We start from the raw sequence: 18,220 nt of genomic DNA on the forward strand, positions 1-18,220 counted from the left end.
TTAGGCTTTTAGCCTTAGATGAAGTTGAGATCAAATGGTTAAGGAATTCTTCTTTTTTTTTTTTGTTCTTTTTTTCCTTTTCCTTTGAAAAATAACAGAATGTGAGAAAGCAACGGTCACATGCGCGGGTGAAAAAAAGCAATTCTCTGGGAAGTGAACCGAACCGTGACAATATTTAAGCACTCACATACTCTTTCTAAGCTCCATTATCATATCCTCTTCTTGATTTCTTCTTCACTCTAAATCTTCTTCATCTACTGCTTCTACTTCACTTAAACACAAATGGAGAAATCATCCTCAATGAAACAATGGAAGAAGGGTCCTGCTCGAGGCAAAGGCGGTCCACAAAACGCTCTTTGTCAGTACCGTGGAGTCAGGCAAAGGACTTGGGGAAAATGGGTGGCTGAGATTAGAGAGCCCAAGAAGAGGGCAAGGCTTTGGCTTGGTTCTTTTGCTACAGCTGAAGAAGCAGCCATGGCTTACGATGAAGCTGCCCTCAAACTCTATGGTCACGACGCATACCTCAACTTACCTCATCTTCAGCGGAATACAAGACCTTCTCTGAGTAACTCTCAGAGGTTTAAATGGGTACCTTCAAGGAAGTTCATATCTATGTTTCCTTCTTGTGGTATGCTAAATGTGAATGCCCAGCCTAGTGTTCACATTATCCAGCAAAGGCTAGAGGAACTTAAGAAAACTGGACTTTTATCATCTCAATCCTATTCTTCTAGTTCTTCCTCCACCGAATCGAAAACTAATACTAGCCTTCTCGATGAAAAGACCAGCAAGGGAGAAACAAACAATATGTTCCAAGGTGGTGATCAGAAGAAACCAGAGATCGACCTGACCGAGTTTCTTCAGCAGCTAGGAATCTTGAAGGATGAAAGTCATGCAGAAGCAAGTGAGGTAGCAGAGTGTCATTCCCCTCCGCCGTGGAACGAGCAAGAAGAAACTGGAAGTCCTTTCGGAGATCAGAACTTCAGCTGGGATACGCTGATCGAGATGCCAAGAAGTGAAACAGAAACTATGCAGTTTGACTCCATCAATTTTGGAAGCTATGATTTTGAGGATGATGTATCCTTTCCTTCCATCTGGGACTACTGCGGAAGCTTAGATTGAGTAAAAGCAATTCACTGTAGATCAGATTCAGAAGTACACATGGTTTTGGGTGATCAGTCTAGTGTTTCGGAGTAGATACATAGGTAGAAAGGGATATGCTCCGAGTGTAGTCTATTATTATGCAGCAATAAAATGAGTCAGTGTACTTCTGGTATGAAATGGGTTGTTCGGTTTTTTTGGGATATTGAAGAAACCTGGTCGTTTATTTTCAATTCTTTTAGCTCAGGAGTAAAAAAAAAAAAAAAAAAACTAATAGAATGATATGTCAAAGTAACCATGCAAAAGCTTACTTATCATATCCCCTTTCCTGGATATCAGATCTACTATCCTAACAAGTAACAACTATGGTGGTATGAAAAGATTTAAGGGTAAACCACGATTCTCGAGTTGAACAGTGCAAACTTTTTGTCGAGAAAAAAAAAACACACTGACTACACGCATCAAATGATGCATTAAGACTCATCACAAAAAAATCAACTGCTAGCACTGATCAAAATCTGAAGAAATTTGCAGAAGAAAAATCCTACGCCGGGGATGTAGGAACTATCCTCATCAACCTAACCATGGAAGCTGTCCTTTTTATTTCCTAGATATCTTTATGACAGACCACGTCTAGACAATATCAAATAGATCTTTAACAGGCCTAAACAGCACCTATAATGAACCTTCATGACTTTCTCAGGGTTAAGCCATAAAAGGATCTCTTATCAATGGAAGGAGTACAGTAAGATCAAACACAAAAGCGTAAACTTCACGAGTACAACAACCTCACTAGATAAGCACATAATTCCTCTTCATTCCAATATAAGAAACAATGCAACAGATACATTAGTCATTTGAAAGAGAGTAATAAATCTCAGCAGCTTGAAACTTGATCAATATTTGAGTTTGTGGAGGAGACAAAAAAAAACTAACCCTATAAATCATTTATATATAAGGGCATCACGACCAGGTCCAATACCAATGTAATGAATGGGCACACCCACGAGTTCTTCAATCCTCTCAACATATTGCTGTGCAGCCTTTGGAAGATCAGAGTAATCTCTGACCGAGGAAATGTCAGACTTCCATCCAGGTAAGACTTCATACTCCACCTACAAACATTTGCACAAAATAAACAGAGTTATTGTCATCCCAACAATAAGATATAAGTGTCATTTCCTATAAGATGAATGAAGCTCTGCTTTCTGGACTTTATCAGATACTATAGGAACATAAAGAAGCAAATGATTTTCCTTCAGATAAAGCTTTTTAATCAAACTTAATATCAATTGAAGTTTCACTATCCTTAAATGGAGACAGTCCAACATGTAACATAGAACTGTACTTACTTGCAGTTCTTCCAGAAGACGAAGATCACCAGGGAATGATTCAACTGGGGTGCCATCACTCTTTTTATAACCCACACCAAGCTGAATTTCATTCAGATCCGAAAGTACATCAAGCTTAGTGAGATTAAGTGATGCAAATCCATTGATTTGACAAGAAAATTTCAGCGCAACAATGTCAAGCCAGCCACACCGACGAGGACGACCAGTTGTAGTGCCAAACTCCTGTCCAGCCAACCTAAGGAGATCACCACCTGTGCCCAAATTTTCTGTTGGGAATGGGCCTGAACCAACTCTAGTAGTGTATGCTTTTACCTGACAAAACAGGATCATCACAATGCTTTCACATCTCTTTTATTGCTTGCAGAACAACAGTTATTAAAGAGAATATTCCAAATGTAAGCGACTAGATCAATGCTAATAAACTCCTAACAACAAAGGTTACACAATTTCAAAACCAGTGCAGAAAGAAAAGTGTAAGAGTGAATAACATGCTTACCACTCCAATCAGATCACCAACAACTCTTGGTGCAATACCAAGACCTGTGCAGATCCCACCGGCTGATGGGCTGGAGGAAGTAACAAATGGATATGTACCAAAGTCAATGTCCAACATAGTAGCTTGACCACCTTCGACCAAAATCTTTTTCTTCTGGGAAATTGAATCATTCATGAAATGGACAGTGTCAGTTATGTAGGGCTCCAATCTCTCAGCATATCTCTTGTATGCTTCGACTTCTTTCTTAAGCATGTCTGGAGTATATTTGAACCCTTGAAATCTTGCCGCTGCGTCAGATAGTAAAAGGTCAAGCTTTTGGGGGAAAGTATCCATGTGCCTGAGATCACCTACTCTAATACCATTCCTTATCACTTTACTAGAGTAGGCAGGACCAATGCCCCTCTTCGTTGTGCCAATGAACGACTTTGCAAGCTCAGATTCCCTGAGCCCATCAACCTCTTGATGGAAATCGAATAACAAGTGAGCGCGATCAGAGACCAAAATCCTTCCTTTACAGGAGACATCATTGGATTCCAAACCATCAATCTCTTTAAAGAGACCTGGCAAATGCACCACAACTCCGTTTCCAATCACACAAGTAGTATCCTCGTTCAGTATACCAGAAGGCACAAGGTGAAGAGCAAACTTCTTTCCCTCCGCATTATAGATAGTGTGTCCAGCATTAGCTCCACCCTATGGTAACCAAATCACAAAATTCAAACAAAACGACTTAAACTTTGCCGGAACAACCAAATCAGCAACAGAAACTTATTAACTGAATCAACAAATTCAATTCAATGTTCGCGAATCTACAATTGCAAGCACAGCTTAAATCCCAACCATAGATAATGATATAAATGTTCAGTGTTCACAAATAAAAAATGTTCAGAAGAATCTGACAAAAAGGTAAAAAGTGTCAACTTTACCTGACAACGAGCAACGATGTCAAAGTGTTGGGCTAAGATGTCAACGAGTTTGCCTTTACCCTCATCGCCCCACTGGCAACCAAGCACACCCGAGACTTGACTCAGTGATCCAATTCGTCCAAGAGACTCAGTGGCGGCTGAATCAGCTGCAACGCTCAGTGAAGCCGAGGCAGCTGGACGTTTAGCAGAGCACGAGACGAAGCTTCGAGGGTGGTGAAGATGAGGATAACGGCGGTGATAAGGACCACCAACGGCGAATCTTGGATTGGAGTCGAGAGAAAGAGAAGAGAGAGACATTTTTGAAGAGAGAGAGAGAGAGGAGGTGACAAGTCTTAGGGTACGCCGGCACTTGAGTATGGCGAAGGGACCTGAACAAAGACCTTTTTTCAAACGGAGCTCAAATGAACTAAAATGACCTTTTCGCCCTTCACATGAAATATGTTCTAAATCAACGATAAACCGAACCGGACACAACAAAACTGATTTAACAAAATATTTTTCTTAAACCGAAAACCCCAAAAGCAGTAAACCAAAACCTAATTTTACAGTTTATACAATTTATATAGTTCGAGTCATCATCAATTGAACCGAAATATGGAATGAAGTTAATTTGGTTAAACTTGTTTTCTATTTACTTCCAAAGTTGCAACTTGTTTTCTTCTTTAGATTGTTGCATGAATGATCGGTTATGTGGACATTCTCGTGGCAATCCGTGTTCTTGTCCGGTTCACGACTTGCTCTCATCTCCATGGATATATATAACATGTTCTGCAACGTTTTCTTTATAGTAATTTTATAAGTACGTATAATGATTTATGTTAGGTTTAAAAAAATTCAAATCGTACGTATAAGCTGTTTGTATTTATTTTTTGGTAAGATGATTCGATTTTGGGAATAGAAGTTATCAAACATATTAAATATTACAAGAGATCAGATTGGAAAATTTGAGAGAGAATATGAAGAATCAATGAGAAAAAATTGTGTAGTTTTTTAGTTTGTCTGAGTTATAAAGTGGGTGATATTTTGGTCACTTTTCTTTATTTATAATGGAAAAAGACAAAAATTATGTAATTTGTCTAACTTAAGATTTCTCTAAGATTTGTTGTCATTCTCTTTGCATTTTGCGGTTTGATAGAAACCATGCATGTGTTACATTGTTTCAGATTCCATGCAATACTAGATGTGCTCCTTACTTATTTCCAAATATTACGAAAACTTTCAAAGAGTGACAATAAAATTATGATAATCTAATTTACTTATTTTTAATTTAAACATCCTTATTTTGATTAAGAGGTTGAAGAGCTAGATTGACGCAGTTCTACTACGTTTAAAAAATAAAATAAAATAATCTAAAATTCCGGCACGATAGATTTAAAGAGTTAAACGTCCAAATAATAGTAATAATTTAATGTAAAATTAATATATAACTAGACGTACTCCAACCATACTCATCATCAAGAAAACAGAACAACCAACCTCTAACTTAAAATTCACCATCAAAACAAGAACAAAGGAAGCACTATGATCAACTCAAAAAGTACATTCAATATCATCGCAATATCTATCTTATGCCTCTCCGTAGCCATGTTATCGGAAGGTCAAGCTAGCCCTTTTCTATTGCAATTCGATCGATGGGAAATGTTGCTTCCGAGCATCGGTATATCCGCCATGCACATGCAGCTTCTCCACAACGGCATGGTCATAATGTTCGACCGTACTGATTTTGGTACCTCAAATGTATCTCTACCCGGAGGCGTCTGTCGATATGATCCTACTGACACGGCCGTCAAGTTCGATTGCAGCGCACACTCGGTTCTCTACGATGTTGTCTCCAACACATTCCGCCCCTTGCAAGTCCAAACCGATACATGGTGTTCTTCTGGTGCGGTTCTTCCCAACGGAACATTGGTTCAAACCGGTGGATACAACGATGGTGAGCGCGCTGCTCGAACGTTTACCCCTTGTGGTTATAGTGAAACATGTGATTGGATTGAGTTTCCTCAGTATTTATCCCAACGTAGATGGTATGCCACCAACCAAATTTTACCAGATGGACGGATCATCGTGGTCGGAGGAAGGAGACAGTTCAACTTTGAATTTTTCCCCCGACACAGCTCTAGGTCAAGAAGCTCAAGATTTGAGTTCCTCAGAGAAACTTCAGACGGAAGTAACGAGAACAACTTATATCCGTTCATACATCTCTTGCCCGATGGAAACTTATTTGTCTTCGCTAACACAAGATCCATTGTGTTCGATTACAAAAGGAACAGAGTGGTGAAAGAGTTTCCGGAGATTCCAGGCGGTGATCCAAGAAATTATCCAAGCAGTGGTTCTTCTATACTATTCCCATTGGATGAAACCAACGGCACTGACGTGCAAGTTGAGATAATGGTCTGTGGAGGCTCTCCTAGAGGTGGCTTCTCACGTGGATTCACGCGTGCCACTTCCACGTGCGGGAGGCTCAAGCTGTCCGATCAGAATCCAAGTTGGGAAATGGAAACCATGCCCTTGCCACGCGTCATGGGGGACATGCTACTCTTACCAACGGGTGACGTCATCATTGTAAACGGAGCCGGAACTGGTACGGCCGGGTGGGAGAAGGCACGTGACCCGGTTATCCAACCCCTGATATACCACCCCTTTGATCGTCTCTTCTCCGTTATGTCCACGCCAACGCGTCCTAGGATGTACCATTCCTCAGCTGTTTTGTTACCGGACGGTCGTGTTTTAGTTGGCGGAAGCAACCCTCACGTTTATTACAATTTTACCAACGTCGAGTATCCAACGGATTTGAGCCTCGAGGCTTATTCTCCCCCATATCTATCTTTCACATCTGACCCAATACGTCCCAAGATATTAACAAGCGACAAAGTATTGGGTTACAAGAGGTTATTTAACATTGATTTCTCCATACCTCAGTTTCTGACCGTTGATCTTCTCTCTGTGAGGATAGTTGCACCTTCCTTCACTACGCACTCCTTTGCCATGAATCAGAGGATGGTGATCTTGAACCTACTCTCTGTGACGCGTGACCAGCTAACAAATTCCTATAGAGTCAATGTCTTGGGTCCGTCAACAGCTGAGATTGCTCCTCCGGGATACTATATGATGTTTTTGGTGCATGCAGGTATACCCAGCTCAGCCGCTTGGGTGCAAATTGAGTGAACCTTATATAGACGATGAATAGTTTGAAATGTATGTTACATGTTGAGTTTATTTAAGGTCGATTATAGCATGAATTATATGAATATTAGAGAGAAAAAATAAGAGGGAGGAAGAGTTTAGGTACACAAGCATGGCTCAGCTGGAGTCCATCTTATGCTGAATAAAATTGTTTACTTAAAAGTAATTTTATAGAAGATGGTTTGAGTTTAGCAACCAACGTTTTGCTTAAAATAATATGACTGATGGTGTACCTAATTCAAAACCTGAGATTATACATTTTTCAAAAAGAATCGATTTGGCAATGAATCTTGAATGATTCAGCCAAGTATATATATGTATATGCTTCTGAGGTATTTACTTCCAAAGTTTAACTTTTTTTTTAGAGATTTTGTTCAGCTGGTTCTATGGAGACATTCTTGAGGCAATCCGTATTCTTTAGTCCGGTTTATGACTTGCTCTCGTCTCCATGGATCGTTGTGTAGCTTGAAATGCAGAGTTTGTATGAAAGTAGCAAAGATATCGTCATGCTTCAGTTTAGAGAATTGAACAGCCCAGTCTTCTTCATGTCCATAACTAGCTTTTTGTCTCTCTGCTTCAAGCAAAATCGAGTCTCGGAACAAAAATCTTTGCCAGAGCTTCTTTACATTGGCCAGTCTGAATTGTATCTCTGTCTCACTGAATCCCTGTGGGAGTTTTCAGAATAAAATGAGTCTGAGATTAGGAGCAAGAAGTTAAATAGTTGAGAACAAGACTGCTGAGAGAGAGAGAGAGAGAGAAAGAGTGATTACTCGCAGAGTGTTTATGAGATTTGGAATGTCATCTTCGCTGACACGAACCGCAAAGCTTTCGTAATTGAGCATGTTCTCATAAGGCAAGTAGATTCCATCCTAATAAATAGACATCAACAAGAACCAAAAAATTGTCATTCTCGGATCTGACAGTTAAGTTTTCTGAATGTATACAATGTGGTTACGTTCAAGGTAATACCTGAATGATGACTGGGACGCATCCTTGTAAGATACTATCTTCCATGCGTCCACTCCAACCATCTCCAGGGAACGCACCACAAAAGATTGAGTTGGATATGTCTTTGTGGTAGTTGTCAGAACGCAATGGAGTTACAATCACATCTTCTGTATGCTGTTTCCCAAGCTTACCTTCTCTGTTAGGGCTCGAACCAAACTCTTCTGCTAGCTTCTGCCTGATTCCCATGCTATACCTGCATTAGATGTTATTGGAACGTTATATACATCTCCACTAGGAATGCTGTTTAAAGCTCAGCTGAAAATGATTTCAACATGATTTTTTAAAGTCAAAGACTTACGAATCTTCAGGCCTTCCCTCAGCATAAGCAGGTCCTAGATTCCCATTGAAGTAAAACAATGTTTTCCGCTTCTCCCGTGGCCTAATAATAAGGAACAAGAGATGACAACTTTCAGGCTTTAAGGTTCCAGCGGCATGACTAAAACAATGTCCAAGAACCATAAGAGAATATACCTTGCCCAGTAATTTGCACGCACTGAGTAAGGGTCAGGAAGTTTCCAGGCTGGAATCACGAGATCTTTGCGGGGGTCAAAGCAAGGATGATCTCCTCTTCTCTCATCAGATATACTATCCCAGTTATCATCTCGATAAGCTGTTGTTGAATGGTTATGCTTAGAGTTCGTGTTACCCCAATGAACTAGCATCATGCTATTCCATATCTCTTTAGGAGCATAGCAAGCACCTTCATCCCATGAGAAAAACTGCCTTTTTCGGGCGTAAAAATATTAGCCACATTAGTGTGGAGAGATCCGAGTAAGCAGTCAAGATAAACAAGCTTTCAGATAAAAACTTAAAGTTGTATGTATCATCATCATACCCAGATGTGGTCTCTCCCAGATGTGCGGTTCCAGTATGGATATTTCTCAACGATGTGTTCATAAGCCCTTTTGTAGAACTCTAAGGTAAACGAACTTCTTAATCGACTATGATTCTGAAAGTAATAAAAACATAGACGAATATATGAGCTCTAGAGCTTCTGCAAACAGAGAATAAAAAAGGCGAGTTTCCCAACCCAACCTTCATGTTAAAGTGAGGTGCATCATCAGCACGAGTAATAATGCACGAATCAAGAACAGGAACAAAGAAGAAATCCGCCTCTTCGCCATTCAGTGTACGATGACCGGTGGCCAAAATGTTCTCGTAGAATGCCATCTTCACAAATCAAAAGAGGCAAAGAAGGGGCAAAGTTATATTTCAATTTAAATTCAGGAGAAACTTGCTACATTATATGTTATTCGACTTGAGTTTAGTAGGAAACCTGGGAACCATATAGATAATCTGTCCATACTGTTGCATTCCTCTCATCATATATCCTATTAACACACTCAAGTTTAAAATGCCGGCCCTGAAAAATCAAATTCAAACCAGATGAGACTGAGAACTTTATCATAAAAGGTGATGTAACGTTTTGTGGAAGAAAAAAAAGTGTGTGACCTCAAGAAGTAAACTGTTGAAGTCTGGAGGTAGATCATAGATGTATATAAGAGGCCTCTTTTTCTTCACCACAGCACTTAGATTAATAATATTTCCAGGGACTTCTTTATCACTTGGAACTTCAAGATGTGCTGGTCGAAGCCATTGTGGCCACTCTCCAACTGTCGAGAGAGTGGATGGAATACTACAATCTGTTCCAAACCAGCCTTTATCACACTAAAACAGCGGTAAAAAACAAGAAAAAAGACACACAAGGTTAGGAAAAATTTAGATAAGAATATGCAACCTCTCGGTAACATGATGTCAAGTTTGATGATGTGAACACAGTATCTTACCTGGCAGAAACCTCCTCGGCATTTGCCATGTCCAGAGCACTGATTAACACAAGTGCATTGTACAGGAATTTCACAGAATCGTCCCCAAAGACAATCATATTTGCAGTCACATTCCTCTTTGATTTGCACCTTTAAAGCGTATGCATCTTCTGGATCCACATTGCACCATCCTTGTTTGCTACTGTTTGTTGTTAGAATATCTAAGTCTGGTTTTGACCAATCTGTCATTTTAGGTTCATCAGGATTCGCCGGCGAACTGTAAATACATGTGTTTAAGTTAAAGAGCTTTTAAGCTTGAATTGAGAAACAATAAGACTGTAGAAGAAAAGAATCCGGTGAAACTTACTTGCTTTGAAATCCACATGACTCTGGCACAGGACGATTTGGATATTTTGTGCCTTCTCCACAAAAACACATTGCTCTTGTGGTATCACAATGTGTAGAACAGATCGAAACAACCCAGGGACCATATGGCATCTCAGGTGTTTTCTCGTAGTTGCATTCTAAGCGCTGCTTTTGCGAACAATCTTGGCCTACACAGAACAAACAAAGTAATTTCATTTCACACCAATCTCAATAGCTGTAATAGCTAATTTAATGATCAATTAGCTCATTTCTACTGTTAGTTAGTGCAGGATTGTGCTTGAGTTCACCACCTACAAATTCACCATCTACAAAAGTAATCAACTTAGGTTCAAGAAGATTTAGATAGCCTAAACACTAACCAGTAAATCCATGAAAGCAACGGCAAATTCCAAATTCATGGTTACAAACACCTTGACCACTACAATCACTCAAACATTTTCTCCCACCAATTGGCTGCCACAAAAAAAAACAACCATTATAACAAGATCAAACAAACAACATAGTTTCAAGAAGCCAAAACAATACTTACTTCAATGATGTCAACTTCTTTGGCAACTGCATCACAACTAGAAAGCCATTGTCCGATCTCAGCTTTCCACGAGGCATTTCGATAAACAACTGCACCGTGTGAGTCAGCAGGAAACCGGCGGTCAAAGGCAGCAAGAACTGATTCACTTGTTGAGTCTTCAGTCACTTGAGTGATTGATTCATTACTTGGTCCAGAAAGATTCTGAGCTTGCCTTACACTAACAGTATCAAAAGAAGGCAGCACAGGACCGAGAAACAGATGAACCAAAGAAACGAGAACAATGACAGATGCAACAATGGCAATCTGAGACCATGAGAAGTTCCATTTCTGGTGAGAAAGCATGGTCTTCATAGAGGAATCCAAAAGTTCTTAGCTTTTTCAAACTTGACCGCCTGAATCCATAACACAAGAATTAGTTTGGTACAAAACCCAAATTCTCACGAAACATAAATAAATGGCCTAAAACTATTAATCAAGAAGATAATTAACATAATGGGATTTTATAGTCAACGAAACTGAGCAGAAATAAAGGAAAGATAGACCACAAGGTTGGGCAATAACCATAAAATTGCGCAATTATTAGAACGAACATAAAGAAAAAAAAAGGAGTAAGCTTTGACCGGGAAACAATGGAGTTTTTTTTTATCTCTCTCTCTCTTCATGACAAACACTAGTACTTCAAACTCGAAATGCAAACACTTTAATGGCTCTCAGAACAGAAAACAAACCCAGATAGAAGTAACAATTTGAAATACATTAAGTGGATCCAAAACGGAGGATTTACGAGATGAAAATCAAAACAGAGAGCTATAAAACTTATTACCAGAATAATGAGAATGAGACAGAACAATTTTGCGGGAAAGAGAAAAAAAAGAATGGAGAGAGCGACAAAACTCACCAGCTATGACGGGAAACATCATGGGTTTACAACTAAACTCAACAATCGGAAGATTTATATGATAAATCATTTGAATAAATTAATTAGAAAATAACTAAATAGTAAAACGCTTCTTTGGAATTTGTAATAATTAGAGAGAGAGAGAGAGAGAGAGACGGCCACGGGGGATCTCTTCTGGCAGGCCACAGTGCCGGGAAGGAAAGCAATTGTTTATGGAAGAAGTCGTCGTGTGCGCGTCATGTTCTTCTTCTTTTTCTTTGATTAATTTAATTACCGTTTCCTTAATTCACCGGCTTTCCCGGTATAATCTTCTTAACCGATTCGAACCGGTTTCTTTTTTGGTTTTACATTAATTTTGTTGAATTATATATTCAAACAAAACCAATCTTTGATTTTAATATATGTGACCGAACCTTTTTAGTTGGCGGCTGTTGGGCAAAACGGTATCCTTTGATGGAATAATCTCGTTTCCCTTGTCTGAGAAAGACCGTGTGATGGGTGGGGTGACGCACTACTCTACAGGCAAGCAGCTGAAATTACCAATATAGCCCTGGTGATGGCGATGTGTCCCCTTTCTCGAGCATCTTTGTATTTTTTTCCGATAAATGATTGAAAAATTAGACTCACGTGAGTTATGCTGACGTTTCGCTGCATCATTGGTTATGGATCTCAGGGAAGACTCCGGCAAGATTTTCATAAAGTCTTTTTCCTTTGAATATTCTATTATTTTATGTTTTTTCATGCTAATTTTTCTGAAAAATGTTATTTGAAAAAAACATTCAAATTATGCTAAACTTTTCAATCAGCCAAGTATAAAAATACTGATACTGATTTTTTTTCTTACTATAAACAAAATAATAATACTAATTACAATTTGTTAAGTTGTCACAATCACACTGGAAATCGTTACCAATAATTGGTATCTATATTGAAACAGAAAGATTCCACTGAAAACCAAAGAAAAAAGAGAGAGCTTAATGGGATGAGGTGAAAACGTGAGAGAATTTTGGGTGCTAATAAATAACTTAATGTAAAGAACAAGTATTAGTTTTTGGGAATAATGGCGACGCACAAACTGCACTGAGCATGATCCTTCGATGTTACAGGACGATGCATTATATATTGTATGCTCTAAATTTATGTAAGTTTATAATGTTAACGGTTAAGTGAAAAGTCAACGAAATAACCTTGGAGTTATATTCATTCCACAAAAAAAAAGGCTTCCTCGGTCGTAAAGGTTGACATTTACAACTCACAAACAAAGCTTACAAGTTCCACTTTGTTTTAATTCCATAATTTTTAGTTGCTTTCATAAAATTTATTATGTTTGTGTCGCCTTATGTTTTGGATTGTTCGATTCGGTTGGATGACTTGAATATGGAGTTCTATCTAGCTACACCCATGAATGATAAACACAATAATGAGTGATCGAAGTAAATAAATTTTGCATTACTTGAAAAATGAAAGCGCATACACTTTGACATTTTATAGACGTTAATTTTCTTTTTCCAAAATAAACAAGAAGGTCTTGTGAACGCATCATGAAGATAAGCTAAAGCAGTTGCAGTCTCCTCTGCTATCTTCAATCTCTTTCTCCACGGCATGGTAACGTTTTCATATCTAAACTAGAAGGTTTTGTTCCAGCACGATAAACCAAAACTGGATGTTCAGATTCAAGTCCACATCCGACCAGTTTCATGAAGTTTTTATGACCACTCACCATCGATGAGATGGCTATGTCGCGACAAAAGTTTCCACGATTGTTGTGTTCATTGAATTTGTACCTCCACTTCTTGATGAGTATCATTTGATGATGATGTTTATTTTCTTTACCTGAATAATTAATACCAATCGTATAGAGTTTCATCGAACAATTCAGAAACACGGTTAGATTCGCTGAAACTGTCGGTTGGGATTTGATTTGCCATCACAACATTTGATGAGCTCTTCTAGCAATATCTCTCCTCTCACGCGTCCTCAGACCATTCTCTCCTTTTTAACAACGGCTCGTAAACTCTTCTTCTTCTTCCACCAATCCATATCAATCAATCAAATAAAAAAAATTGATTTGAAGATAACTAGATAATATTGAAGAGTTGAAAATTTGTAAAAGTAAAGACTTCATTGATCTGAAGTTACTGTTACTTTTCAAATAACAATAACCTTTTCACATGAAAACTATAAATTGCATGCTTATTACTAAAATCACAATATATAGAAATAGCAATTAACCAAAAAAGTAGTGATCACCTACTGGAATTATATAAAGAACTCGAGTAGCTTTGCATTTCACCTGAGAGGAGAAGAAAAAGTGTTCTAAGAAAACTTTTTAGTTCTTAATTTGGCAACTTCCACCATTTTTGGAACTTCTCCTCTAATAAGACCCCCATGCATCTTACTGAGAGTACAATGAAAGGTCAACGCTACATTTTCTACCACTTCACCCATTTTCTCTGATATCTCTTAACCTACTATCTTATCAAATAAAACATTCCCAAGAAGATTCATATTGGCATATACGTACGAAGGGTCTTGGCGGGAAGAGAGTGTAAGGTAAGCTAAATCAGTCGCAATTTCTTCTTCTATACATATATTCATTCTCTCTTTCCATAACACTATAACTTCAAGATCTATTAGAGAATATTGTTTCTCTGCACCATAATAAATCATGATTGGATATTCAGTCTCAAGAAAACATCCAACCAGCTTCATAAAGTGATTGTGACCACTCATCATCGTTGATACAGCTATGTCGCGGCAAAGGTATTTTTAGAAACCAGAGATTCACTTGATGAGCATCGTCGTGCCATGCATGGCTACCGAACGTTCCTGAATACCAACTCTCATAACCATATAGTTACTTAAAAACATGAGTATCGATCCTTGCAAACGTTTGAGCTTCTTCGAGTACAATTACAAAGATTTCGGTGGCTTTGATGATTTTGATCAGCAGAGAAGAATTGAAGAGGATTTGATTTGCCATCGCAACAATTCGATGAGCTCTCCTAACCTCCCCTTTCATGAGTTCTCGGACCAAAAATTCTATTTTGCTCTTGTTGTCTTCTTCTTCCACCAATCCATCTCAAAACCTATGTACCCAAGCTTACTTTGAAGATAGTAAAATTACCAAGATTTAAGATCTCACACTGAGTTGAAAACGAACATTAGATAAAGCTAAATCGTTGTCTTTACAAAGTTGCATGCCCTATCAAATGACATTTCTGATTGAGGTTTGGACAAATTTCATTACCCTTTTTCACACCACATGATTTCCTAGGAAGATGATTAAAGGGAAAAAGTTTATGATTATAACAGTTGCTATCTATGATTTTTTTGTTTTTTTGTTGAAAAAAATGTAAATTAATGCAAACATGTTCATGATTATACTTTATACTAGGTTCGGACCCGCGCTACAGCGCGGATGAAACAATTACATATATATAACCTTTAACGGAATAGAATATGTTACATTTTAATTTTATTGCGATGTAGTCGATTACGGTGAATTATATATTTGTGTAATAAGTTTAAATAAAATAATAAACAAAAAAAGGAGTAAAAAATAATACATTGAGTTTTGATACAATTAAAAAACAGTGAAAATTTAACAACACGAAATTATATTTATCGACAAATTATTCAATTGACCATATTTGTAGTAGAAGTAGGAATATACGTAAAAATAACATATTGACGATATATTTTATGAAGGATCAACCCGTAACAAAATACGTTATCCATAACTCGCATTATCATTATAATTGTGATTTAACAAACTACCAGTGAACTATCTAAAATTTACATAGTTTGATAAATAATATATTTTATCTGTAATACTTATGTCTCCAAAAAAATATTTTTAATTCTAATTTTTTTATATATTTGAACCTTTTAATTATAATATTTTGAAACTTTTAAATATGCTCATGTAACAATGATTTTAATATTGGTTATACTTATTTTTTAAATCGTTGTCCAAAATATTTAACCGAGTGTAGTTTAGTATTATATGTCCGTTTTGAAAAATTCAAATTGCAACATATGAAAAAGTAAAATTTTTATTAATTTTTTTTTATTACATAGTATAATATCATAAATTTTAAATAATATCAAATAAATGTTAAAGAAGAATGATAATTGTTTTAATATATTATATTAAATTAGTTAGAGAAATATTAGGAAATCATAAAATTAGTTATGGAAATAATATAATCTTAAAATTAGATATGGAAAGTATCCGATGTATGTATCCAAACCCATTTTAATATCTAATTTTGAAGTATCCAATTGTTGAAATCGGGTTAATTTTTTAATTTTGATCCGACCCGTATTATAGTTTGTACTTCTCTTTTACTAATATAGAGATATATTAATTTGTTTTATTCAATCAATGGCACCAAACATTTTTAACTATTCGGACCAAAAAAACTAGTTCACAACTTGTGTGTGTTTTAGATAAATGACAAAGTGTAGAGATATTGTTTGTGGTCGAACAAGTTTTAGAATTACGTTCTGAAATGACGGATGATGATATATCATAAATGTTTCGATGATGTGGCCATAATATTTTAGGCTTGATTCTATTCTTCTTCTTGACGTTAGTATTTGATAATATTGTCCACAATGACAAAAAAAAAAAAAAAAAAAAAAAAAAAAAAATCATAGCATGTATTATATGCCTCTAACAGATTTTGTCTGGCAGTCGATTATTTGTTAGAAATAAGTAAAATCAGAGCAGCATGTGACTCTGCTACATGATGAGCTAGCTAATACAAAGGATCTTACTTACATAGCAAAAGTTGTAACTAAAACTCAACAACCATTCTTTCTTCTTTTGTTAACTTTTCCCCTTTGCTGCAAAAATATAATGGAGAATGTCAATAAAGCGGTGAACAAAATGCAGCTAAATAATAATATAACATGATGACAACTTCTTCTTTAGTTTGTTTTTTTTATTCCTTTGTTTATATTTTTAAGAAAATTTTGGTTAGATAGATCAACCACTTTAACAATACTTTTGTACCTTGAAACTATTTTTCTTAAAAAATGTTTGAAATTTACTTAAAAACAAATTTGGATATTAGAAATTAACTAAAGAATCAAACGTGTGTTTAAGTATCATTTACTTTCTACAAAACCACCACAAGAAAGACTCTCTCGCAGTACTTTACACCGCACATACGCGATCAGAACCATGTGTACAGAATCACAAAGAAGTCATGCTTTGCAAGCAAAAATGAAAGGCATCAGCTAAGAAATGGGCAAATTAAAAGTGGAAAAAGTTAACTAGAAGATTAAAAACATAAAGATGGGGAGCAACTTAACATCCACGACGATACTAGTATATATCAGCCATTCACCTTTATTTAGGCTTTGGCCGGGCATGATAAACACACATGAAACAAGGATTCGATGTTAACGAGTAACGACGATAGCAAATCGGACATTCTATCTTCGATGACTAAGAATATTGACTTCTCTTCTCTTTAAGGTTCTAAGATCCGTAAGTACGAGCATTTCATTGGCGAAACCATTCGGGTGGTCGTCAACGAGTGTCTTAGGATTTTGTAACATGTTTTTTGGATTCACATACAACGAAGAAGGTGTTGAATTATAATAGAACGTAATTTAATATTTCCATATTATATAAACAAAATTCCTTCTTAACTTTACATATAAACCCTATAATTAATAGTTATGTGAAAGTCCAGCTTAGCACTTTTCACCACATGCAAGAAGGGAGACACATAACATAATCCTAAGTCAACATGTTTGGTTAAAATGTAGAGATAAATTTCCAGTAGTGCATGGTTTCAACTAGATTTCAAAGTTGGTCAAATCAATCGGTTCGAAGAGATAGAGGATGTTTTGGAGTATGAAAGACAAATCGAGGGACTAAAATGGAATAGAAAAATAAATAAAACGCTTCTGCCGTGTCCGGGAGTTGTATGTGTGTCCTCGTGATCATCTCCTCACTCGCATCTCCGTATATAATAAAGGAAATCAATCAATCAATAAAAATCTCAAGCTACCCACTCCTTCGTATTTCCCAATCGCTCCCATTTAATCGCAAAGTTAAAGTTTTGCGATTTGTTTCTGGTTGGCTTATTTATTTTTTCATCTATTTAAAAAGAAAAAAAAAAGAAATTTTTCTGCAACTTGTCTTGAAATCTGGGGTAAAAAGAGATTTCGCTATTGGTGTGTCTGGAAATCTCGGAATCGAATTTTGGGTTTTCTAATACTCGCTTCCTCACATTAGCTCTTTGTTGGCTCTTCTCCTTTTTTTTTAATTTGGGAGAGGACATTTCCATGGTGCTTGCTGCAGCTGTCATCGTGCCTTTGGGCCTTCTCTTCTTCATATCTGGTCTCGTTGTGAATCTCATTCAGGTTTGGTTTCTTTCTGATTTCCAACTTTTTGTTTTATTTTTATTTTATTAGGTTTGTTGGATTCGTTCCTGTGTTCGTTCACTTGTTTTAGATTCAGGTTTTGTTCTTCTACATTGTAGATCCTTGCTACTTTTTACCTCTTTGGTATTATTGGTTTACTGCTTTTAGGGTTTCCGTCCGCCGAGATGCG

The 18,220-nt window shown here is 37.0% G+C and overlaps 5 protein-coding genes across 5 annotated transcripts in view; 3 read left to right on the forward strand and 2 right to left on the reverse strand.

Annotated features, from left to right (window-relative positions):
- The first annotated feature begins 198 nt into the window (after positions 1 to 198).
- Positions 199 to 1,298, forward strand: LOC17886516 (dehydration-responsive element-binding protein 2F). Its single transcript, XM_006291582.2, has one exon. It carries the CDS (start codon positions 283 to 285, stop codon positions 1,117 to 1,119), a length of 837 nt encoding a protein of 278 aa, XP_006291644.1. The 5' UTR covers positions 199 to 282; the 3' UTR covers positions 1,120 to 1,298.
- A 579-nt stretch (positions 1,299 to 1,877) lies between these two features.
- LOC17885255 (adenylosuccinate synthetase, chloroplastic) lies at positions 1,878 to 4,233 on the reverse strand. Its single transcript, XM_006290865.2, has 4 exons — positions 3,873 to 4,233; positions 2,947 to 3,639; positions 2,451 to 2,762; positions 1,878 to 2,213 (listed from the first exon to the last, which is right to left on the reverse strand). Exons 1-4 carry the CDS (start codon positions 4,167 to 4,169, stop codon positions 2,043 to 2,045), a joined length of 1,473 nt encoding a protein of 490 aa, XP_006290927.2. The 5' UTR covers positions 4,170 to 4,233; the 3' UTR covers positions 1,878 to 2,042.
- Positions 4,234 to 5,393: 1,160 nt separating this feature from the next.
- On the forward strand, positions 5,394 to 7,037 carry LOC17884935 (aldehyde oxidase GLOX). The gene has a single exon (XM_006290248.1). The coding sequence runs from the start codon at positions 5,394 to 5,396 to the stop codon at positions 7,035 to 7,037; it is 1,644 nt and encodes a 547-aa protein (XP_006290310.1).
- A 166-nt stretch (positions 7,038 to 7,203) lies between these two features.
- Positions 7,204 to 11,778, reverse strand: LOC17885590. The gene is made up of 14 exons (XM_006290553.2): positions 11,644 to 11,778; positions 10,746 to 11,137; positions 10,576 to 10,669; positions 10,197 to 10,383; positions 9,851 to 10,106; positions 9,516 to 9,731; positions 9,340 to 9,426; positions 9,099 to 9,233; positions 8,899 to 9,012; positions 8,535 to 8,782; positions 8,362 to 8,442; positions 8,025 to 8,256; positions 7,826 to 7,924; positions 7,204 to 7,720 (listed from the first exon to the last, which is right to left on the reverse strand). Exons 2-14 carry the CDS (start codon positions 11,094 to 11,096, stop codon positions 7,430 to 7,432), a joined length of 2,391 nt encoding a protein of 796 aa, XP_006290615.1. The 5' UTR covers positions 11,097 to 11,137; positions 11,644 to 11,778; the 3' UTR covers positions 7,204 to 7,429.
- Positions 11,779 to 17,646: 5,868 nt separating this feature from the next.
- LOC17885967 (1-acyl-sn-glycerol-3-phosphate acyltransferase 2) overlaps positions 17,647 to 18,220 on the forward strand; it is a 3,936-nt gene continuing 3,362 nt past the window's right edge. The window contains exon 1 of the mRNA XM_006293282.2: positions 17,647 to 18,030. Within this exon, the coding sequence (XP_006293344.2) occupies positions 17,953 to 18,030 (78 nt within the window). The 5' untranslated portion in view covers positions 17,647 to 17,952. The remainder of the gene's footprint in view (positions 18,031 to 18,220) is intronic.

The sequence above is a fragment of the Capsella rubella genome, unplaced genomic scaffold (assembly GCF_000375325.1).
Source record: "Capsella rubella cultivar Monte Gargano unplaced genomic scaffold, Caprub1_0 scaffold_5, whole genome shotgun sequence".
NCBI lineage: Eukaryota > Viridiplantae > Streptophyta > Magnoliopsida > Brassicales > Brassicaceae > Capsella > Capsella rubella.

Coding starts and splice junctions, on each gene's coding strand:
- LOC17885255 (XM_006290865.2), bottom strand. CDS start 4,169: ATGTCTCTCTCTTCTCTTTCTCTCGACTCCAATCCAAGATTCGCCGTT. Junction 2,763..2,946: donor TTGGTGATCTGATTGGAGTG/GTAAGCATGTTA, acceptor CTGTTTTGTCAG/GTAAAAGCATACACTACTAG. Junction 2,214..2,450: donor GTCTTCTGGAAGAACTGCAA/GTAAGTACAGTT, acceptor AAATGTTTGTAG/GTGGAGTATGAAGTCTTACC.
- LOC17885590 (XM_006290553.2), bottom strand. CDS start 11,096: ATGAAGACCATGCTTTCTCACCAGAAATGGAACTTCTCATGGTCTCAG. Junction 9,732..9,850: donor GCCGAGGAGGTTTCTGCCAG/GTAAGATACTGT, acceptor CCGCTGTTTTAG/TGTGATAAAGGCTGGTTTGG. Junction 7,925..8,024: donor GCGTCCCAGTCATCATTCAG/GTATTACCTTGA, acceptor TCTATTTATTAG/GATGGAATCTACTTGCCTTA.
- LOC17886516 (XM_006291582.2), top strand. CDS start 283: ATGGAGAAATCATCCTCAATGAAACAATGGAAGAAGGGTCCTGCTCGA.
- LOC17884935 (XM_006290248.1), top strand. CDS start 5,394: ATGATCAACTCAAAAAGTACATTCAATATCATCGCAATATCTATCTTA.